The sequence below is a fragment of the Benincasa hispida genome, chromosome 4 (genome assembly GCF_027475165.1).
Source record: "Benincasa hispida cultivar pf3 chromosome 4, pf3_genome.v1.1, whole genome shotgun sequence".
NCBI lineage: Eukaryota > Viridiplantae > Streptophyta > Magnoliopsida > Cucurbitales > Cucurbitaceae > Benincasa > Benincasa hispida.
This window is the reverse complement of record NC_143481.1, coordinates 54,632,551-54,657,927: the sequence shown is the minus strand read 5'-3', so window position 1 is coordinate 54,657,927 and position 25,377 is coordinate 54,632,551. Positions and strand designations below refer to the sequence as shown.

General features: G+C 35.6%; 1 protein-coding gene across 1 annotated transcript; it reads right to left on the bottom strand.

Annotated features, from left to right (window-relative positions):
- On the bottom strand, positions 1 to 23,445 carry LOC120075452 (Ubiquitin-like superfamily protein). Its single transcript, XM_039028853.2, has 10 exons — positions 23,162 to 23,445; positions 22,768 to 22,867; positions 16,877 to 16,929; positions 16,708 to 16,789; positions 13,987 to 14,052; positions 13,826 to 13,893; positions 10,226 to 10,423; positions 9,645 to 10,146; positions 2,997 to 3,272; positions 1 to 382 (listed from the first exon to the last, which is right to left on the bottom strand). Exons 2-10 carry the CDS (start codon positions 22,865 to 22,867, stop codon positions 147 to 149), a joined length of 1,581 nt encoding a protein of 526 aa, XP_038884781.2. The 5' UTR covers positions 23,162 to 23,445; the 3' UTR covers positions 1 to 146.
- Between the last annotated feature and the right edge of the window lie 1,932 nt (positions 23,446 to 25,377).

Below are 25,377 nucleotides of genomic sequence, written 5' to 3'. Positions count from 1 at the left end.
TGACATCCAAATGTAGAGAGACTTATTTAATTTTAGACATTTACAGTGTCATTGTTATAATAAGTTATCAGTTTCATTTCAGACCATATTGTATATAAGTAGGATTTAAGTTTCTGAGCAGATAATCTAGTGTTTGAACATTGGCCTCATTTGCTATCATTGTCACCACCATACTCAGTAGAGTTACCATTCCAAAAGGAATTCCTACTTTTGAATCGTTCATCGTCATCGTCACGCTTCAGTGTATGAATGCTATGAATATTTGCTCCAAATCTAGATGAAGAAGAAGGTTGCTTGCCTCGAGTATCGTTTCCACCTGCCATCGTAATTCCCTGGTTTGGTTGGCGGGCATAACGCCTCTCTGCTTCCAAAGAATCACTACCTGAAATCGACCAAAAATATTAGCCATTAAAAGAATCAAGGAGAAATTATTTTCAACTCTATACTAGTTCATATCAAGTCGATTTTAACCATAGCCTATAAGAAATAGACAATGCGTTAGAACCAAAAGGGGAGTAGACAACCTAAGTACCTTAAACATTCAATTTCAGCTAGTTGAATACTACATTCAAATGAATGGTGCAATTAATCTCATTAAAATGCATTAAATTTTTTTTCTATTAAAAGACTTTTTTCTAAGTACAATTGAAATTAGGGAGATTCAAATAACAGACCAACTAACACATAAGACAATTGATCTATACTTGGTTTGGCGGAAACAAGACTTTGTTTCTCATTGATTATTTATTCATCTGTGTATATGTTTTCACGGATGAATCAATAATCATATAAAAACCGATCAACAAAGAGACTCAAAAGATACAAAATCACCTAAACAAATCATAAAAATACTTGAAGCTGCCAATAAATAAACCTAGAAAAAAGTACATAAGCTCAGCTATAAAATATTCAAACCTAAAACATCTAATACAATGAGAAAAACTAATATCCAGATTTTTTTTTTTTATAAAAAAAGTGCTTCCTCCAAGCACAAGAATTCTCATAGCTAAGTCATAATTCTACCACTTATTCAAGTTTATCATTAAATTGGATGAATTACAACGTCAAAGTTGAAATTGAGTTACTAACAAAAATAAAAATTAAAAAAGTAAAAAAAAAAAAAAAAGTAAACATTTTTCCGCAAGGATTATGTTTTAGCTTCATCACTAGGAGGACCTCAGGACATGAGAGATGTTTTGTGCATGATAGCTAGGTGTGAAGGTATTTGATGGAATACTAAAGAATACTCAGTGATATATGTCAACCAAAATTCAATCAAAATAGTAAGCAAAATGAGTAACACCTAAACCATTTGGCCTCCACGAAAACAACTCCATTTGGCCTCCATGAAAACAACTATTCCACTATATAAAGTTGTTTCATAACTAACAACCTTTTTATTTTTGAAATAAATGTGTTTATTAACCAATTCTTAGGTTGGAAATTCATTTTTAAAAGCATTTACATAAACCATGACAGCTTTTTTAAAAAAAATAAAAAAAATCAAAATTTTGTCTTGAGTTTTGAAACTTGGCTAAGACTACGTAGTCTTCTCCAAAGAAGTATAAAACAAATTAAAGAAATCAATAGCAAACAGCAATCTTTTTTGGATGCAACTTATACTCTTTCTTTCATTCTCAACGAAATTTTGGGTTTATATAAAATAATAATAATAATAATAATAATAATAATAAACATAGAAAACAGCAGAAGGGAGAAGACAAATAAATAGAAGCAGAGAACCATTAACAGGAAGAATCACAACATCAAATATCTCCATGCTTGAAATTCCAGGTTTTAAATTAAGGGACAATGGTAACCTTGATAATCCTCCAATACAATATTCATTCATAAACCATAAACTATTTTTAATTGAATTAAGTGTTTTGAGGAGAAATTTACGCAACTCCTATAAAAAGAACTTCAGGAGATCATGAAGCATTAAAATGCCCGTCTATATTTTATGTTAGTAATTGTAGGAGATATTCTATGATAGTGTAAGAAAAAAAAAAAGAGTAAATCTCATTAGTCCATGACTTTTAGTATTGGCTCCTAAATTTTCAAATGTCTATTATAATTCAAAACTATTATGGTCGTTTACATCATTCAACTACATAATATCCACGCACGTAATACCAAACCGCAGCCAATGCAATACATGCCCATATATACATGTTCAAAGCTCATGTTACCATATGCAAAACAAGTCATGGCAAGAATCAAAACAGTTATTTTTTAAAAAAAAAAAAAAATCAAAGATTAACGTAAACATTTTGAAGCTTTGGAACCAAAATAGAACTAACCAAAAAGTAAAAGAGATTAAAATAGACCTTTTGAAAGCTTGGGAAAGAAAATAAAGTTAACTCAAAAGTTTAGGCACCGTTTGGTTACTATTTGGTTTTTGTTTTTTAGCTTTTGAAAATTAAGCCTATAAATACTCGTTCCACCTCTAAATTTCTTGCTTTGATATCTACCTTCTATCAACGTTTTTAAAAACTAATCCAAGTATCTATCACCTAGGGGTTCATGTGGTTATTAAAGCTATTCTATTAGAATTGTGGTTGGAGAGGAATTATGGAATTGAAAGCAAGCATCTTTCTTGGTTTGACAGATATGAATCAGCTCATTTGAAGACTTCTTCTTGGTGTTCTTTCTCAAAGTCTTTTGTTGGATTTCCTTCACAAGATATCTGCCTAAAATTTAATTAGCCTGCTTTTATTTCTCCTGATAGCTTATCAATTATCATCTTTGTATCGTTCGTACTTTTTATTACTTTCTTATTTACTCTACAATGGACTTTCTATCTCTAAGCATTAGTCTATTAATGAAAAGTTTCATTTTTTGTTATTGGAAAAAAAAAAAATAGACCTTTGAAAGTTAAAAAGAGAGACCAAAATGAAATAATCCTGAATACTCAGACAAACCAAGATTTTAACCTTAAAAAACATAAAGATTAGAATACTGTGAAATTGCTATCTACAGGATAAGAAACTCACTATATTGTCGTGCGTCTCCCTGAGTTTCATGTCTGGAACTTGTTGTGCCGCCCCCTACCCCAAGATAAGAGAATGGATTCACATAAGATAAAATCCTTTTAACGAATGCAAAGTATCCATCACTATTTTCATCTGAAGAAACACCATTGGCTGCAAAGTTTCTTTGATCAGAGGAGGAAGATGCTCCTCTGAAATCAGTACTAACTCCCTGATGCCGAACCATTATCAATGCTTGTCTGTTATGTAGGCCCAGGTCAGATAATGATTTACCCAAGTCTGGAGCAATTCAAATAAATAAGACAACAGTCAACACCCAGCCTTCCATTAAGCATCTTCATGCTACTAAATATATTATGATGACAAGTTCTACAAAATGGAAGTGAGAGTTTATTGAAATCCAGATTAAAAGACACCAATTTGAGTTGAACTATTGGCTGTACTTATAGGATGATAGATAAATCTTTTGAAAGATCTGAATATTAGTTTTAATCGATACCAGCTGATCCCCAGTCCTAAACAATGGATGTCAGTCCAGTTGATATGTTTAAGGCACACGGCAACGATCACATGATAGTGACTCATAAATATGATCAACATCTTTTTTTTTTTTTTCTTTTGAGTCGGTGAAACTATGATCAACATTGTATTATTTCACGTCAAAAACAGAGCTATTAGCATGTATTCTAAGTTTAAACTGTACCAGTCAAAGCACCATCCGAGTTGCAAGTTCCAATTGGCAACAAAATGAGTAAAACCACTGGACTCTGAGAATTTTGCCGTTAAAAGATTATTTACATGAAACTTGTGAATCCATTTACCAAAAAGATAAAGAAAAGATATTCATGTCACAACTCATACGAGAAAGGTTTCCAACAAGCTAGCATAAAATTAAAGACGTCAGAGTTCACTTTTGCAATTTTTCCTTCGTCCTTCGTCTTTAATTCACATTGCATCCATACTTCTCGGAAAGACCACCTCAACCGAAAAGCTTTTTGTCTGTCATTTATCATGCTCTTATTTAATGCAACTAAATTTTTTCTCCAAATTTGATAACAAGTGAAGAAAGAAAGAAAGAGAGAAAAAAAAACACTAGTCAGAGAATAGATCGGTGGATAAGGTACCAATTACCATTAATCAATGGTTTGGTTTCACCCTGCAATTATTGAACTCAAATAATAATAATAATAATAAATGAAGAAAAAAAAGAAAGAAAAAACATAGCTTTCTGGACCTAGGAGTCAAAACGATATCAATTAAAAATATTGGAGGAGAAAGAGAAAGGAGGGGAGATGGGGAAGGAGAGATCTATTCAAATAAAGAAAGGAAGAAGAATAACGGAAGGTTTACGTGGAAAACCCTAGACCAGGGAGAAAAAATCACAGTAGAAGAATTCTTATTATTTTTCACTTTAAAGAACAACACAGGCCCAAATATAAATAGACTAAGGAAAACCCTAATACAGTAGAGAATTATAAAAAGATTAAAATGCCCTTAGGGCAAATACGGCATTTTTCAACACTCCCCCTCAAGTTGGGGCGTAGATGTCAATAAGATCCAACTTGCTAACACAAGAATCGAAGCTTTGCCTTAGTAACCCTTTGATGAGAATGTCAGCAACTTGGTAACTTGAAGGAATGTAGGGAATATAATTATGCCACTATCCAGTTTTTCTTTAATGAGTGTCTATTAATCTCCACATGTTTAGTTTTATCATGTTGCACAGGATTGTTGGCTATACTTATAGTTGCCTTGTTAGCACAATAGAGTTTCATAGGAGCATCATTCTCTTGGTGAAGATCAGACAAAACTTTCCTCAATCATATCTCTTCGCATATTCTCAAACTCATAGCCCTGTATTCCGCTTCAGCACTACTTCTAGCAACCACACCTTGTTTCTTACTCCACAAAGTAACAAGATTACCCCACACAAAAGTACAATACCCCGAGGTTGATTTTCTATCTATAACAGATCCTGCCCAATCCGAGTCAGTGTAAGCCTCAATGCATCTCCTGTCATATTTCCTAAACATTAGGCCTTTTCCTAGAGTACATTTCAAATACCTCAGAATTCGAGTAACAACCTCAATATGTTTCTCGTAAGGAGCTTGCATAAACTGACTAACCATACTGACAACATAGGATATATCTGGTCTATTATGAGATAAGTAAATCAATTTTCCTACTAGACGCTGATACCTTCTTTATTGACAGGAACTCCGTCGACAAGATCTCTCAGCTTAGCATAGACTTCAACAAGGGTATCAATGAGTTTACATCCAGTCATCCCGATTTCCCTCAACAAATCCAGAGTATATTTCCGTTGAGAAACAGATATTCCTTCTCTCGATCTCGCCACCTCCATTCCAAGAAAATATCTCAAACTCCCGATATCTTTGATCTCAAATTCATCTGCCATTTTCCATTTTAGTTTGACAATCTCAGCAGCATCATCACCTGACAGAACGATAACATATACAATTAGAACAACAATCTTCTCTAATGCTGACCTTTTTGTGAACAAGGTATGATCAGAGTGCCCCTAAATGAAACCTTGGGACTTAACAAAGGTGGTAAACCTGTCAAACCAGGCTTTCGGTGACTGTTTAAACCATATAGGGATTTTTTGAGTTCACAAACTCAATGATCAAATTAAGCTTCAAACTCAGGAGGAGGGCTCATACAGACCCCTTCTTCTAATTCACTATTTAAGAACGCATTCTTCACATCAAGTTGATGAAGGGGTCAATCTTTGTTAACGGTTACTGAGAGAAGAACCCGAATCGTGTTCAATTTTGCCACTGGAGAGAAAGTTTCCGAGTAATCGATCCCATACGTCTGAGTAAACCCTTTAGCAACCAATCTGGCCTTGTATCTATCAAGAGTTCCATCAAACTTATACTTAACAGTGAACACCCATTTGCACCCAACTGTTTTATGCCCTTTAGTGAGAGCTACAAGGTCCCACGTTTTATATGTTTCAAGAGCTTTCATCTCTTCCATAACAGCAACTTTCCATTCGGGAATTTCCATGACCATATGCACATTAGTCGGTATTGTTACAGTCTCCAGGTTAGTAGTGAAAGCTCTAAACCCAGAAGACAAATTACTGTAAGAAAGGAAGCTAAGCATGGAATATTTGGTACACGACCTAGTCCCTTTCCGTAGAGCAATGGGTATATCAAGAATGGCATCATAATCTTCTGTTTTACCTGACATCTCATTAGTATGAGAACGGTGGTCACACTTGCTTATTTGCGACAAGCCCTCACCCTCCTGAGTTTCTCCTGATGACACATTACTACCTACAGTTTCGACCTTTTCTGAAACAATTTCATTAGTTTCATCACTTTCAACCACATCACCCTTAACACACTCATCAATACTGTCAGGAACAACATCAGGAGCAGAAATACCTTGAATTTGAGCTGGTGCTGGTTCCGATTCATGGACAGTATTCGGTGGAGCAACAGGAGGCGTTATTTCCTTTCTAAGATTTTTCCTGTAGTATGTTATCTAGGGCACTTGTTTAGTAGGAAGGACAGTGTCATTTGTATCTAGGATAGGCTCAGGAAGAAAATCCATAGGGACAAAATATGTGGACGAGTTAGTCTCTTCACTAGTGTTCTCCCTCTGAAGAGGACTAACAGGAAAAAAAGGTTTATCCTCAAGAAACGTTACATCTATAGTGACAAAGTACTTCCTTGAGGACGGATGAAAACACTTATAACCTTGCTGATGAAGAGGATACCCGACAAAAACACTCCTGAGCACGAGGAGCAAATTTAGTGTGGTGGGGACCATGGCTATGGACAAAAGCAGTACACTCAACACTCGAAGAGGAACATCCAAAATGAGACGCGTGGATAGGGAAGACTCTTTGAAGCATTCAAAAGGTGTTTGGAATTTGAGAACACGGGAGGGCATCTGATTAATGAGATGGGCTGCAATTAGGACAACATCTCCCTATAAATATAAGGGAAGAGAGGCAGGGAGCATGAGGGATCGAGCCACTTCAATGAGGTGACGATATTTCCATTCAGCCACCCCATTTTGTTGAGTATAAGCACACAAACTTTGATGGGCAATACTTTTCAAAGTCAAGAACTCACGAACGGTGGTCTTAACTGTGTTTCTACTATAGTATAGAATTGTTGGAAAACAGACGCCACTCCGAAGAATGGCAATCTTCGTGTTAAACTGTGTTTCTACTGTAGTATAGAATTGTTGGAAAACAGACGCCACTTCTGACTTGTCAGTGAGAAGAAACACCCATGTAAGTCGGGTGTGATCATCAATAAAAGGTCACAAACCAACGCTTGCTGGACAAAGTAATGATGTTTGAAGGACCCCAAACATCACTATGGACCAGATGGAATGGCTGGGAAGGTTTGTAAAGCTGAGACGGGAAGGTAACCCGATGTTGTTTTGCACGTATACAGACATAAGACAGAGAAGAAACAACACACTATGAAAGAAATGGGGAAATAAATACTTCATATATTGAAAGTTTGGATGACCAAAACGAAAATGTCATAAATAATCTTTTTCAGAAGTTGAAAATGAAGATAACAAACTAGTCCTAGAAAAACTCCTAGAAGCAGCATCATCAAAAAGGAAATAGAGGCCCTTATCATGTCGGGCAATGCCAATTGTCGTCCCCGAGCTCAAGTCCTAAAACAAAACAGTATCTGATGATAAAACAACTCGGTAGTTTAAATCCCTAGATTTTACTGATAGACAGCAAATTGTAGGAAATTTTTGGAACATGCAACACGTTCTGCAAGATCAAACCCTAGAAAGGAGAATGATCCATCTCCTGCCATAGTAATGATAGTTTATTGAAATAAGAAGCCACGTCCATGATCCCTTGTTTGCACTCATGAACCTGTTTGGCAAGGTGTATAGATGTGATGCGTTTTTCCTTTTAGAATACAGTTTTTGTACTGCCTCCCAAATGTCCCGAGCAGATGCAGAATATAGCAAAGGTTTTCCTATCTGAGGTTCCATGCTATTGACCAGCATAGAGCGGAGCAAGGAATTTTCTCCCTTCCAGATGCACTCTTGAGGGTCCCCAGGTTTCAGTCTTGGTATCTCACCAGTCAAATTCTCAAATTTATGGCGCGCCTCGAGGGCCATTTTAATGGACTGAGACCAAGAAAAATAATTCTAGTCATTTAGCTTTTCCCCTGTAATGAACACTGTAGAATTTCTCATAGATCCAGATAACAAATTCGATGTAGATAAATTAGGGGAAGTGGTTACCGAATTTTCATAATGCATTGATAGTCCTGAAGAAGGATCTGAGCTTACAGGATTTGTCTGAAGATCTGAGGTATTCCCAAGGACTGCCCCAAGGGCAGCAATCTATTGCTAAAGGCACACCAATTGTTGTTGGATCATCATTGGAGACATACCCATCAATCCCAAAGCCCCACAGTTGGCTGACACATTCTGAAAGAGACCAATAGTGACTGTCCTAGGTGGTTGCAGTCCACCAAAGGAAGAAAAGGACTCACCGACAAAAGGATGCGACGCATTAGACGACACTGGCAGCAACTGGTGTGGCTGCGACTGGCTTGACTGAATCGGTTGCAATAGAGGCAACAGCTGGACTGGTTCGGGCAAACCCAACTGTGACGGCTGCTGGGCTCCGTGGGCAACGACTGGAGGACCGACTACAGCGGCTGGAACGGCTGCAGTGGAATTGACTGAATCGTTAGGGCATGGAGCCGGATTGGCTCCAACAGCTTGACTGGGCGACAAGACAACGTACGACACCAGCGCCGGCAATGGACTAAGATATATTGACCGAAGATATTGATCGACTGCAGCCTGAACCGTAACGGACATAATAGCAACAGCGGTGTCATTAGTTTCGGAAGTGGTCCCGTTGCTGGCTGAGGTTGATGGTTGATTTTTGTCAATGATGGCTAGGGTTTCGTCACCTTGCTTTGATACCATATTGAAATAAAGAAAGAAAGAAGAAGAATAACGCAAGGCTTACATGGAAAACCCTAGACCAGGGAGAAAAAACCACGATAGAAGAATTCTTATTATTTTTTATACTTTACAGAACAACACAGACCTAAATATAAATAGACTAAGGCAAACCCTAATACAATAGAGAATTATAAAAAGACTAAAATGCCCTTCGGGCAAATACAACATTTTTCAACAAGATCATAAGTGGGTGAGGATAGAAAGAGAGAAAAGAAACTTCTGCAGGGAGAAGAATGAAAAGAAAAGGCCACATGAAAAATATAACATAAGATTAAGACTTGTCACGTCATGCTAAATTAACCACATACATATTTATCATATCATCCTCTAATGTGTTCTATCAACTTTATAATTAGTATCATTAGTGATTGTACTTTTTTCCAAAACTCATGGAATAACACTTGAACTATCAGTTTTTGAGACCTAAGACAAAGGAATTCTAACCAAAACTTCCAAGATAAACAAAAGTGATTTTTACATCTTTTTACTCCTTTTGGGATTTGTATCCTTTGAGTGAATAGTCTCTTTTTTCATTTTATCAATGAAAAGTTTGGTCTATTGTTAGAAAAAATAGAAATGAAGAATAATCAATAATGTGTTAGGAGCTATTGACTTTAACAAAAAAAAAAAAATAAAATCAGATCATACCTTGATCTGTGAAAACCTTGCGGGGATATGGGATGGCTAAATCATAAGATCCAAAGGTACTTTCTTGGCTGTTATCCACATAGTCCTTGATCATCCCCAAGGTGCTTGTCTTGGAAAACTTCTCCTGTAGGTTAACACCATTCAGCAGCCGAATGTTTAAATGAACATCATTTGACGTGTAGTCCTTGGGGGCACTATCATTTTCCATAGCATTATTGCCATCAACAATTTCATTCTCTTCTCGTAGTACCTCTTCCTTGGCTTCTAAAGAAATTGGTTGCAAAGCTCCTGATTGACAGGATTCGACAAACTTTGGAGGGATATAAGAGTCATTCACAATTTTGGAAGTATTTTCAGAGGAGCAGTTTTGCTGGTCTCGAGGATGTGCCAATGAATGGTCTTTCTCAGAGGGGCCAGGGGATGATTCATCATTATTCTGAATCTCAACACTCACAGAATGATGTACAATGGACTCCTTAACATCTGCTTTCATGTCTTCCCGCTAACAATACCAAAGAGAACGGGACCAATTATAAATAATATAACCCCTTAGCTTAAGCCAGACTATGTTGATATAATACCTTGACTAATTTTTCAGGCCTTTTCTCTTCCTCTACTGTACCACTGTTGACGCCCAGATTTGTCTCTGAGGAACCAACATGATGATCTGAAGGAGAAACAGCTGCCAAAGAGGAACTCCGTAAATCAGATGGGCTTGAAGTAGATGCCTCAGACTTCTTTGACGCAAGGGCTGCTGTCAAAACAGATGCCGTTGTTTCCTGCAATTCATCTTCGGATATAACTAAAATGCCAAAATGCTTTGATGCAAACAATAGGTAGTTCTAAGGGTGGATCAAGATGAAAAATATTCACAAAATTTAGGAACAAATTAAAAGGCCTGACTTACCTAATTTAATCACGTCATAATGCCTCATCTTTGAAAAGATATGAGAAAGGAGAAGGACAAAGAGAGAAAAGACGAGAGAAGAGAGAGAGAGGGAGAAAAAAAAATGAAAAAGCTATATAATCCGAAAAATTAATATAAAATTAGTAAAAATTGTCACCTCATTCATAATTTACTAGCTTGACACGTCATGTCATTTGTTTGTTAATCAACTAACTTTCAAATTAACTCAGAAACCACTTGGAAAAATCTCTCAAACCTCAAATGCTAAAGTGTCCATTGTCAAACCAAAGATCCAAATAAATGCCAAAAACTTTATTATTTTGTTTTATCCAAATAAGCTAGTAAATAACTTCAGTGGTGTTCGTCCATGAAACCAGCTTTTCTATTCAGTCACCCACGCAAATCACTGATAGTAGAGAATCAATATCTTCACGAGCACAACAAGAAAGAACGCAAACAAAGTCTAAATAGAAGTGTAACAAGATAAAAGCAAATAAAAATATCTTAATAATCCTCCATGATTTTTTACCGTTGACAAGGTAAGAGACACATTGGTGTAAACCAAATTTGGAGAGACTTTTATCAATGATAAGATGCCTCAAATACAAGACAAACCCCTACTTATAAAGGGGGAGCCAAAAACTAATCCTAACTTAACAACCTTCACAACCAAACTAAAAGAGATATGATCTTAGAGAGAGAACACTAAGGGGAAGCGATGGTCCTTGCAGCTCAAAACGGACAAGTCAATAGAGTGAATTAACTAAGGACCCCTTTGAATCCTCTCAAACCAACATTCAACAAGGAAGGCTTTGACGACGCAAATGAAGAATTGATAACAAAATCTTCCAAAAAGCTCCAATTACGAAAATAAAAAAGAAACACCACAATGTTGCCTGGAGAAATATGAAGAAACTATTGAAACACGAAACTTTCAGCAACTTTTAACAATCTTCAAAAATGAAAAACCTGTGAAGAAACGTCAATTTTAAGCCTCTCAAATCAAGAACACCATCCTTCTGAGAATTGAAGACCAAAACCCATTAAGCATGATGAAAACTTTCTACCTTTATTTTTTCCATAAAAAGACTTCTAGGTTCTCCATAAAAGTGCTACAACTTAAAAGCTTGCTCTCAACCCATAAAACTAAAAAAGCTTTCAAAAATAACCTAAGAATCTTCAACCAGCTTCCTCTTTTGAACACCAGATAACTTTGAAGAGAAGACCCACCACTTCCTTTATCTTTGATTACGATTGAGGTTGATTAGACTTTTTCCCGGAAGAGTTTTCATATATTGCAATATCTTCACCAAAAAATTTATCCTCCTCTTTTGGAACAGAGTTCAAAGCCAAGATATCAGGTTCTTCATTGCTTATACTAATTGAAGAATCATCTTCCGAATCGTCTTCAACCAAGTGCGCTTTGAACTTGAGTGGGTGGGAAGGTTCTTCACTGCTTACACTAACTAAAAATGCTGGAATTTCTAGCCAGACGAGGGCATTTTGGGCAAGGTGTGAGTTGTTTAGTCATGAGACCCAAAATGTAATAAGTCATAGAGTTGATATTTTTTAGTCATGGGCCCACAAACTCCTTGGCCTAAACAACGAGTGGAGTTATTAGTCATGGGCCCACAAACTATTAGTCAAAACCCTTCGCCGGTGCTTCTCTCCGAAATGTCGGCAACTGGCTCTGATACCATTATTAGGTACTTAAGCACCTTGGAGAACCACACCCCAAAAACCAGCTATTGAGGTGGGAGATCTGAAATATATTGAGATATAAAAATGAAAGCACGAGATAACCCAACTATAAAGTAACTTGGAACCTCCCTCTTGAGTGTACTCACCCAAGCCCTAGACCACTCCACAAAACCTCCTCTTCACGCACTTACCCTCCCTCTATTTATAACATGTAGTAACTACCCTTATACAATAACTACCTTATTCAGTAACTACCTATCTATCTAATGACCCTTATACCCCTTAACTAACTCGATACTAAATATCTAGTACCTAACACCAAGCCACTTAAGTACCACATTGGTCATCTCAAACCGATGTGGGACAAAGCTAGCCCATACTACCTTAGTTCCTAACACATAGTTCCATGTATGTCTTCCATCAAGTGTGTTAATTCTTTTCTAGGCTAGAGAACTTAAGAGACTTTTTTGTCGTCTTCTTCCAATAAGAAGATACAACCGTTAGGTATCTATGATGTCCTTGCACACAGTAAGACCTAACCTAACAAGGAAAAACACACCCTGATGATACAAAATAGATTGATATAACTTCTAGCAAAAATAACCAGCAATGTCCAGAACAAATCACAATGAAAAACAAAGTAATAACAGGTAAATATGAAAACAAAGAACAAGGTAGATAACGGCTGAATTCGAGAACACCTCCCTCTCCTCTGAAGCTTCACAGCTCAAATAATCCACTCCTCTAATACTCCCACAAAAACCTCTATCTCTTTGCTTGTCCCCTCCCTCAAACACAAAGGACCCCACAAACGTAACAGAAAACGGTGTCCACTATTCATTTGTCTGTTGAGGAACTCCCTTTTTACCCCTTCTCCCATAAGTATGAGCAATTGAGGTTTTACAACCACCCAAGGAAGGGGGGGAAAAACACCAAATAGAACCAGCAACAACCAACCATAAAGAGGGGAAAAAAGGACAAAAAAACCTGAGACTAAAAAAAACAAGGTCACAATACAGCAGCCACAAACCAACCAAGCAACCAAAAAGGAAAGAAAAAATTGCTAGGACTGAACCCAGTTGCCTACAAACAAACAACCAAAAGGAAGAAAACCCAAGAAAACAGCAACAAGATAAGGAACTGAAAATCCCACAAGCGATTAAGACTCCACAACCAAACTAAGCACCATACTGGAAGAAAGCAAACAGCCACAACCAGAAGGTCTTAAAAACTTAGTGATTTAAAAAAAAACAGCCATAAAAAAGACTAGAACTGAAAGCGACATTCAACATAGAAGGAATAGAAGATTAGTAGGTACATTGAAATTTCAATTGAACCACCTAACATGCATTCCTAGGTACATTGAAATTTCAATTGAACCACCTAACATGAATTCCTTTCTTCAGCTCTTGCAATTCCAAATCCCTTCATTATCATTAAAAATCCAAAATATGACAACTTTTACAAGGTATTACACACCAAGAATCCGTGGAGCTCCGCATTGTAACAAAAGATATACAATATATATATATAAAGAGAAAAAAAAAACCATTAATAGGCAATAGTTCCCTACTTGGATATGAAGACCCAACCATGCCTTCTCTAAATTGGAAGCCAAAACCTCAGCACCAACGAAGCCCTCTATATCAAGACAAGAAAACAAAGTTCAACAGAAATATATGATATATTTAGCTTAAACTGTAGCAACAGACACATCTCATCAACAATCCTTACCATTTTGCCAAAATTGTATACCATTGTATCCAACAGCTGTAATACATGGTACAGATTTCTGTGGGTCTGTAGCACATTGATGCAAGGAAACAACCTCAACCTTGAATGTATTATTAGAGAATGACTCCATAATGTCAGCTATAAGCAAGGGGAAGATATATAGATATAAAGCTGAGAAGCTTGCACAAGGAAACTCAAACTAACGTTCCAGTTTGAGAAGGAACAACACTGACAGTGGACCACAAGCTTAGAATCACGGCTGACTTCAACTATCATAGAACTTAGATTTTCTTCTTAAAAGAAAATGTGGTACAAAAACCTATTTCAGAACTTTGATCTACACAGAAAATACAAATATACCAGATTTTTTTTTTTTTTTTTTTTTTTTTGAACAAATGCATTGCCAGAGAATCGAACCCTGGACACCTTACAATCAAAGATATTTTGAAAAAAAAAAATCTAGGAGTTTTTTTTCCCTTTTTTAAAAATAAAACAATAAACCAAACTACATAATTGGCAAGTGAATAAATGGAGTAGGAGATATTCTAGGTTTCAGTAGGTATGCTATTGAGTGTTGACACTAGCGGATGGTTCATGAAGAAAAAGGAAGATATTAGCAAAAGATATCCTTGGAATTTCATAACCAAATCCAAACAATCTATGGCAAAGGATTTTAAGTTTAAGGTAAGAGATAGAAGGAAGAGAAGAAAAGTAGGTGCCTCCACTTAAAGAACAGTCTTACAGAAAAGAGAATTAGATGCGTGGTTCCAGCAGCTACACATTAGTTTCACCAGTTTCCATCAGACAACCCAAGAAGCTTAGTTACTTTGAAAAGGCAAATCTTCTGAAAAAAGTTCAACAAAATATTTCTTCAATAACATTGCAGATATTAGAAACTCACAATCCATCCTCCCCAAGAAATTGAATGAAGAAGCTTTGGAACCACTTATTTAAGGATTTTAGTCTGTCTTAGTGTCTCCACAACAAAATAAAAACTCTTGGTTTAAGTGTTGATTATGTAATTCATGAAAAAAAGAAAATTATAAAACTAATCAATTAGTGCTGATGTTAACCAAACACTTTTAGAAAATTAACTTTTCTTTATTGTATCTTATCAAATATATATATATATATATATATATATATATATATACACTTTTCATTATTGTAGTTAACAAAGTCTAATTCAAACTTAGGGACTAGGGGTGTTAAAAAAACCCGATGACCCAAAAAAACCGATCAACCCAACCCAACCCGTGCGGTTTTGGTTAGGTTGGGTTGGGTTCAAATAAATGAAAATTTTATGGGTTGAGTTGGTTTATGGGTTCACCTAATATAATCCAAACCAATTTGAACCAACTCAAATTTATTATTAACTTTAAAATATATTTTTTTTCTTACTTATAAGACAATTATTTATACATATATTGATTTTAATTTTATTTAATTCCAATATTTTTTGAATAATTTATTCTTCAACAACTCTTAAAAGTAGTTTCTTTACACTTTAGAAAGAAAATTTTCACTATATAAATTGAAATTGAGTTGTTAATCTTAATTCAATATATGAAAATAATTAAATTAGACTTTTACAGATTTACGTTTTGCTTCTTTTTAGAATAAAATTTTAAATAAATGACCCGATTAATCCGAATCAACCCAACCCAAATATTTTATGGTTGGGTTGGGTTGGGTTCATTTTTTAATAAAGGTTATTTGGGTTGAAAAAATTTACAACCCGAACAATAGGGTTGGGTCTAAAAAGTCTTTCAATCCAACCCATGAACACCCCTAGTAGACATTATAGTCTTACTTATGGATTTTGTAGACATTTGAAAACATTGTTGCCTATATTTTGAATTTTGTAGACATTATGGTCTTTCTTGTGAATTTTGGAGACTTGTTTTGTTATAATAGATTTTGGATATCGTTTTTGTGGATTGTGGAATCTTATGTGTTTTTTATTGGTGATTCCAAGCTCTTTTTTTTTTCAAGGGAACCGATAGAACCGAACCACCCATTTTTTATGGGTTGGTTTGGTTCGGGTTCATAATTTAACAAGGGTTAGTTTGGGTTAGAAAAATACACAAACCGAATCATAGGGTTGGGCCTAAAATATCCCTAAACCCAACCCAACCCACAAATACCCCTACTAGAGACCACAGTCAAATGAAACTTCTTAAAATTTACAGACATAAAGGGAAACCCCATTCACAACTTAAAGACCAAACGTGTAATATTTCTTTCATTATGATAAGATTCACTTTTTCATTATTAATTTCTCAAAAGAAAAAAAAAAAAAAAAAGTAGTAGTACTTTTAATAAAAGGGGAATACAGTATACAGGTGACTTCATAGGAATTGAATAGAGCTTCTTTCGTTTTATCCCCTCCAAAAAAAAACGAGCCATGGCATTGACAAAATTCCAAAAATAATCTCCTGAATACCTAAATGGGAGATTCTAATCTATGAAGAGCTCAAACTCAATATTAAAATTCATGAAGAGCTCAAACAGGGAGATTCTAATCTATGGTCCTCAGAAATTGCATGGCTTAAAATGTAAGGATGTATAGACCCCTTTTTTCTTTTTAACAAAAAAAACATCCAACGTACAAACCAAAATGTATTGTCCAAATTACACCACCATGCCAGCGAGTCAAGCCATGCACAGTAGCATGTAATAGAGATAAGAACTGAAAACTACTACTCAATATTAGGATACATATTGACGAAAACTGGGCAGCATCAGTACTTCCGGCAGGAATATGCAATAAAACACAGTATTTCAACACTGATTCAGCCACCTGGTATACCATTAAACGAAAGAACAGTATAAAGTCAAAGATGAAGGAACGTCAATAGTCAATCCAAGGAGTTGAGAATAGTTTTACCTTTGAACTAGTCCATGTTGAGCTTTCCAATCTGCTTGATTCAGCATCATCACCTGAATAAAATAAGAGGGGAAGGAGAATAATAAATTACGACTGCAAAATTCAAAATTCTAATAGGTGGCATCAATATTTTTTGGATAAAAAGACACTTCATTAAATGAATGAAGGGAAAATCCACGCATGAAGCTGATTACAAGAAAGCTCTCCAGTTGGAAAGAAGAAAGAATAAACTATAATGAGTAAAAGGATAATCAGATTTAGACCAAAGAAAAGCATAGAATCAAATAAATAAAACTATGAAAGGCAGAGGAGGAATCCCTGAAAAATCAGCCATTACATTCACTCCAAAGAGTACAAAAGAACGCACACACGATGACCAACCAAATTGTCCGCTTGGTACCACGAAAAGGATGCTCCATGAACATAGAAGCAAGGAGATAAAAAAATAGAATTGGGACATACAAAAGACCAACCAAAAGATTCCAGAACAATATTCCAGAAAAGCTTCATGAGCAAACAAATAAGTTGGAGATTCAGTGTGTTGGCAATACATGGTGCACTTAGTTGTGGTATGATTCAGTGTGTTGGCAATACAAGGAGGTTCACTTGTCAGACTATTTGCTTGATTGCTAATCATGAACAACGTCGTGTTGGTGATGACTCTTCTACTACTTTCTAGAAAGACTCCTGGCTTAGTTGTGGTATTATTTCTGCTACTTTTCCCCATCTTTTTTTGTCTCTCTTTGACTAGATGACACTATGGCTGATGTGTGGATAGTTGGTTCGAATTCATGGGATTTGCATCTCTGTCGTAATCTTAATGATTTTGAAATTTCTGAATGGGCTTCATTATTTCACCATTTGTCTTCTATTAGACTCTGCCTACTGGTGATACACGGATCTGGCCTATTGACCCTTCATCGATTTTTGCCGTTAAATCTCATGGTGGGTTTGGTGGGATCAGTTGACCCCCCCCCCCCCCCCCCCCCCCCCCCACAGTCTTAGAGCTATGAATATGACTGATCGATTGCCAACACACTGAATCTCCAACTTATTTGTTTGCTCATGAAGCTTTAGGATGAGTAATAATTTGGCAAACTAGAAAAAAGTAGTGTGAATGAGCATGTGCCTACCACTTTTAGAAATGAAGGCATTCTTCCAATTATGAAGCTTGTGCTTAAATCTATCAACAACGTGTTGCCAAAAAGGCAGTGTCTTAGAATTCCCACCTAATGATAGACCCAAATAGGTAGACGGTAACAACCCCACTTGAGCCAAAAGTGTTCAAAATCCACTCAAATTCTGAATCATCAATATGAATTCCAAGAAACTCACTTTTAGAGGGGTTAATTTTTAAACCAGATGCAAACTCAAAAATACCAACAAGTTCAAACAGATTTTGTAAAGCAGCATGATCTGCAGTTGAAGATGGTTCAAAAAGAAAGATGATGTACCAATGCAATGACTAGTAACTAAGAAGCATGGACACTCTAGTTTTGTGTCCAAAAAGTGTCGGACACTTGTTAGTGCAATAGATGTGTTAGATACTAGTTGTGCAAAGTCAAAATAAGACCAACATTTGGTATACATGCATCAAACACTTCTTACATATACTAAGTCAAAACATATAAAATTTGAGAGTGAAATACATGAAACTATTTTTCTAAGCATAGAAATGAATAAATCATTAACTTTGATTTCCTCCTTTTTTAAAATGATATATAATTTTAAAAAAGGTATGTTTTAATAAACGTGTCCTTGTCATGTCCATGTCCTAAATTTTTAAAAAATGACTTGTCGCCATGTAGTGTTGTGCCGTATCCGTGTCCCATATCCGTATCGGTGCTTCTTAGACTAGTAATAAGACCCAAAGAAGAATTGTGCTCCAAAAGGCGGCTCAAACAATTCACAGCCAGAATAAAGAGGAAAGATGAGAAAGGATCCTCTTGTCAAATACCACAAGGAAGGAATGATCTTCCCTCAAGGGCAACCATTAATAATGATGAATAATTTGCACTAGATATACAATCTCTAATCCATCAGCGCCAGAGGGAGCCAAAACCTTTGACCTGAAACACAACATTTGAGAAATCCCAATCTACATTATTAAAAGCTTTCTCGAAATCCAACTTAAGAATCACACCAGCTTTATTAGGGAAAAAAACAATAATCAATCAGCTCATTAACCACTAAAGAAGCATCCATGATTTGTCTATTAGCCACAAAAGCAGGTTGATTGGCAGCAATGGTAGATGGAATGACAAGCTTCAATCAGTTAGACCAACCTTTCTCAGATTAAACAGATGTATGTCTCATTCAAAGATGCATTAATGATACCAGAGGTGAAAAAAGTCATTGATCAAGTTCAGGATATCATGCTTAATAACAGTCTAGAAAACCTGAAAAATACAGCAGTAAATCCATCAGGTCCCGGAGACTTGAAAGAACCTAAAGAAGAGATTGCTTTGAAAACCTCATCCTCTGTAAAGGAGGTGTAGTCATCACTTCCCATGATCCATTCTTCTTACTTCTATGTTGCAAACCCACACACAAATAGAAGATCCAGTCCATCAAACGTTAGTTATTTGCAATGCCCAACCCAAAATTTAGAATTCAGATTAGGCATACAACCCTCCTTTGCATTCTCCTACATTCCCTACGACCTAGTCATGCTACCTACTTGTTTCGAACATAGGTCCTTTCATTGTGCTTCGTCCCACTCACTTGCTTTCTAGAAAAGTTCCCAAGAGATAACTCAATACAATGCCTCAAGCCGAACATGCACAACTTTGTAGTTCCTATGATTACGTCATCAAAATGAAAAGTGCACCTTGTTGGTTAAGGTCGTAACTCCCAATTCTTTTAAGCCTTTCTCAACCATGCTTGCATAGCCTCAGAACTCCTCTCATTTTGATGTGGTGGCAGTTCTCATTCACGTAAGCCTCCTCTACTTGAGTGTCACATGTCTACTAGCTTCAGCCTTGGGTGATCTCAATTCACATTATCACGTCTTGTACTAGGAGGGGTTCCACTCGGATACCATTTGTAACAACTTAAATTTCTTTTGTCCAATATGGCTGTAATGGCTTGGGTCAAGGGTGGGGGAGAAAATTGTGGATTTAGGCTCAAAAGGAGTGGACCAGATGGGTGAGAGAGGTCAGGTTGATTGATAAGGACATGGGGAGTTAGGGGAGATGATGGCTTTTGGGTACGGAGGAAGCTGAGTGGAGTCAGGGTCTAGTCATTCGCCTATTGTCATAGGGTGCACGTTCTTGGGAACCTCATTTTGTTTCACAGACGATCGTAGGTGCATGAAGTTGTTCCCCATCACCTAGCTTTGGGTCCATAGACTTCGGTGATGTATCCAATGGGGTAATCTGAATTGAAAAAAGGGTCAATCGTGACAAAATATTCTCTTGTGGAGGAAGTCGCAGGTGGACAGTTGCCGCCGAGATAACAGATTGATTCTCGGTCACCCTAACGCTAACTTCCATCATGTCTAGGCAAGGCAAGGTTTTCTTTGCCACTTCACAGAAACTTCCGCAAGCATTGCCAATAAATTCAAAGTGTCGATGCTCCATGTGTCCAAAGGCAAATTTATGACCTTTATCCATCTTCCATCTTCCATCTTCCATCTTCCATCCTCCATAAGAGGGGGCTTTTTATTCTCAGTAGACAGCTTCATGTCCCCATTTTTCAAATCTCACTTGATATTCCACCCCATCTGAAGTTCCGAAGATGAAGAGGACCTTGTTTGCTTGAAAAAGAGCTAGCAGAAGAAAAGGCGTTGATGTTCTGGTTGAGGGCATCCATAAGCAAAAGCCAGTGGTCATGGAAATGCTGGCTACGAAGGACAACAATAGCAGATTGGTCCAGCAACGCTAGGTCATATGGCATAGTTGGTAGGATGATTAGTGGCGGGTGGGTGAAGTTCATCACCACTTTGCTATCACATCCACTTTTATGGAGAACAAAGATCTTATGCAGTTACGCTCAATACTCACATTTTAAAAGAAAGGGTGAGGATTTTATCTCAGTTCAACTGACCAATATAACAAGACTTCTCACACGGATTTTTTCCTTGAAGAGAAACGAAAACTTATTGATGTGATGAAAAAAGACTAATGCTAACAAATACATGCTTTCCCAAATGGTAAGAAAAGCATATGAAGAAACAACATAAACATGTAATCCAAACAAAAGAAATTATAAGGAAAATATGAAAACATTCCAATTAAGACATACATCTTTAATAGAATAATTTCAAAAGCCTTTGGAGAGACAACATATAGATGTTTTGGGACGAGCCAAAAACAATCTTCCCAAGGAAGAGACTCACTATGAAAAATCCTCTAATATATCTCAAGCCGAATTTTGGATAAAATAGCTTTCACCGCATTGGCACACTAACTGAAAATATTCTCCTTAAATGAATTAAGGAACACCCACTGAGTATTAAAGAAGAGCTTGATGAATTAAAGGAATGATTGAATTCGACCCAACTGTTAACTGTTTCTAATGGTACAGTCTGTTTGCCCGTTGTGCCATAAGTTTATGTGGCAAGTTAATGCTTCCGCATCAGCATGAATATTCATTCATTATTACTAGTTTCCGAGTTTTCTTTTGAACAACAAACGTTATTTATCAATTTATTTTATTTCATGTTTTATAATGTTTTTCTGTAATCCCAAATAAAGCTTTAAATTATTTATAAAAGTTATGCTTGAAAATCTATTTCTCTTTATAGACTTTTCTAATGCTTTTAAAAACGTTATTAGTATGCATGTAGTAGGGTTCATAGTCAAAGTCCAAAAAACTGGGTCATTACATATATACTACAGAAAATTCTCAAATCTTAGAGGAAACTATAGGCTCTCTTTTTTCTTCTTCTCTTTTCCCTTTCTTTCTTATCCCCCCCAGGCTCGGAGGAATGCATATTCATGTTAATCTAAGAAAAAACAGGATACGGATTAGTCGGAAATATACTTATGCAACAAACAAGAATGGAGATACTTTTCCCCATGGTTGGCCGAAACTTTTTCTAATACGAAACGGGAGACTTCATCAAACAAAACAAGAATGGAACTACGGAGATAGCATAAAACAGACAAGGGATACTAAGCCTACAAAGAGAGGTCATATAAAAGGCCTCTAACCTAGATTAAAGATGGAGCATTACAAAAAGACACGTGTATTGCACACCATGTATGAATATCATTTTTTTTAACAATAGACAAAATTTTTCATTAAATTAATGAAAAGAGACTAGCTCAAAAAAAATCCTAAAGGAGTGAATCAAAACGAAAAACTTATTACAAAGCAAAAGAAAAACAGAAGATGAAAACTCCATCCATCAATATCTTTGGGAGGCTAAAACCCAATTGTAATACAACCCAGAAAGCACTTCTAGAACATGTACAAATTTGTACTACTTGAGTATTAAGCATCTACCATAAAAACGGAATTTCTTGCAATGGATAATTGTAATTAAGGAGAGCAGAATCTCCTAAATTAGAAATAATCATTTATATGTACATGGATTTGGATAAGATATCCATTTCTACAGATAATAAGGGTCATAATAATTCAATCCTGATAACCAAAACCAAAAAAAAAAAAAAAAAAAAAAAAAAACACAACGAAAGAAAGAACAAACAGATCTTTTATGTACTTTTACAAGTAGTGTTTCAAGGTTGGATATTTTTAAGTAGAAACATACAGGAGAATTGGGATAAACGTAAACTAGTTGATATACATAATGCACCATTATTTGGACCAGTCACTCCCCCACTACTAAAGATTAACGCAAAATTGTCTTTTCTCCTTCCATCTAAAAAATATCCAAACCAGCAAAATAATTGAGGAAGAAGGTAGAACAAATAAAAATATACCGGAAATATAAACCAAAAATAGTTTCCTTTGATTTTTGGATTCGGCAATTGCTTCAGCTATGGAACCCTTGAATGCCAGTGAGGATATAGACTGCTCCATCTGCACAAATAAACAATAAACAGCAATGACGATGAGGAAAACTCGTACTCACTAAGAACAAAAAGAGAGACAAATTATAAAACTAAATAATCGTAAGAAGAATCAAGACATAGACAACGTTCAATTATCTTCCCCGTGATAAAAACAAAACCCGCTATCATTGAACCCCTTAAATCCCTATCTATCCATCCATTCATCCATTTCCCACAGACCGTCAACTCCAGAAGCAAATTCTGAGCAAACCCAAAACACAATTTGATGACCCAACAACAAGGAAACTGAAATTCCGATCACCTGAACAAAATTCAGTGAATATTGGACTATGAAATTTCAAAATGATGGGCTGATTGGCAATTGACAACCGATGCGCAGTCCGAGCACGGCGTAGGATGGACGAAGAAAACTGAGAGCGCTGTCTTAACTGTTTACTCGAACAAAACCATTGCCACTCTACTCTTGTTTCATCTCTCTTCTTTTTTTATTTTTCTTATCATTATTATTAACCGAATTCTTTGCTCTCTATTTGGCTGATGGGAGATGGTATATATATAAACCGAATACACAAACAAATTGATTATACATTAATTTGATGTAGGATACACTATATAATGATAAAATTATTAATTAAATACAATACATATTATACAATAATAAAGTTCAAACCCAAAAATAAGTCAAATGATATAGCAAGGCTTATGAATTAATATAACTAAGAATCTCAAGATACTATGAAGACGCCAATAGGTAGTCAAGACACGCTTCTAATAAGCACCGTTCTGAAGACAACTATGCACTTACACGGACTTTAAGCATCCTACAACAATTATCTTAGCAAGATACAATGACTAACTCCACTAGAATTGCAACTTTGAACTATTCAAATCTAGCAAGACTCTTGAATACTTGTTCTCAACTCAACTCAAGAATAAAATAAAGAAATGGGATAACTCTTCAATGTAGAATAAGATACTATTAATGAAGAAACATGTTGCTTTTTGTAGGCTAGCAACTTAGTAACTCTCCAAAATACAAAATAAAATCAAATAAATACAAAATTGAAATATTTGTTATATTTAAGTTAATTGAGTTGTTATTTGATCAAATTCAAATATAACTTATTCAAATTGAAGAAACTACAAATTTAACTTTCATATATGTTAAATTTGTACATGAAAGATCATCTAATTTGATAGTTTTAATCCAATTTGAAGTTTCTAATTAACCATGAATTTAACTACACAATTAAATCTAATTTTTATGTTTCAAATATTCATGAAAGTTTCACTTTCTTTTACTAAATATCCAACAATCTCCCACATGAAAGAAAGTGAAAGAAAATAAAACAAAAGTCGTTGAGAGCAAACAAATAAGTTATGCATCAAGAGAGGTGTCTTTTGGACTTGAACCTCCCTTAGTGAATATTCATCGAATATACCGAAGAAATAGTGAGACTAAGCTTTGGAACTATCCTTCTCATTGGTGAATTGAGACAATAGATATAACACACAACTCATCTTGTATTTTTAAGTTCTATACATTTATGTCTATTTTAGTTATGGACACAATCCTGAATCCATGAAAAGTTCGCATAGAAGCAATCTCACGTCTACTCTCACATAGGTAATATTAATTAAGAGTATTGTGTCATTACTCCTCTTGTAAAACAAATATTAATATAATCTTAACATCAACAAATCACACACTCTAGAACATCCTAAAAATGGGAACAAACTATGAATTATTGAGTTAGTTTGTCTACTAAACCTAGATCTTGAGTTCTCCAATCAACTAGGTTAGATTACCACCAAATTATCATTTTGTAAGTTTTAGCCCCATTTTTCTAATATATATATATATATATATATATGACTTTCTCTCTTAACAGTTCTTTCATCAAAGGGTCTTCAATATTTTTTTTTCGATTTCACATAATCAATAGAAAGAATTTCATTAGATAGCAATTATCTTATCAAATTATGCATGCGTCTAATATATCGTGATTTGCTATTATAGATATTATTCTTGGCTTGCCATTACAGACATTAACTTGGCTCTCATAGAAGCCACTAAATTGTCACAACAAATACATATTACACTTACAGGCTTTGCCTATAATGGAATATCTTGAAGAAAATTTCGAAGTCATTCAGCTTTTTCTCTTGCTTTATCAAAGCTAACTCTAATTTCATAGTAGCACATGCTATACGCGTATGTTTTGAAGATCTTTATGATACAGCTGCCCCACCTAAGGTAAAAATATATCCACTATTCAAGTCTTCATGCTATAAAAGATCCAATTATTAGCACTAACTTCTTCCAGTACATGTGGATACCTCGTCTAGAGTGTACTTCAAGTACCTTAAAACTCTGACTAACTGATAACACATAAAATGTGCTATATCGCTCAGCTTAACTCAAGAATATTATGCTATTTAATGTGTTTAATTGGTTATTTTATAGGTATTTTGCAATCTGAGGTAGAAACGAGTGTTACAGAGAAAATGGAGCTA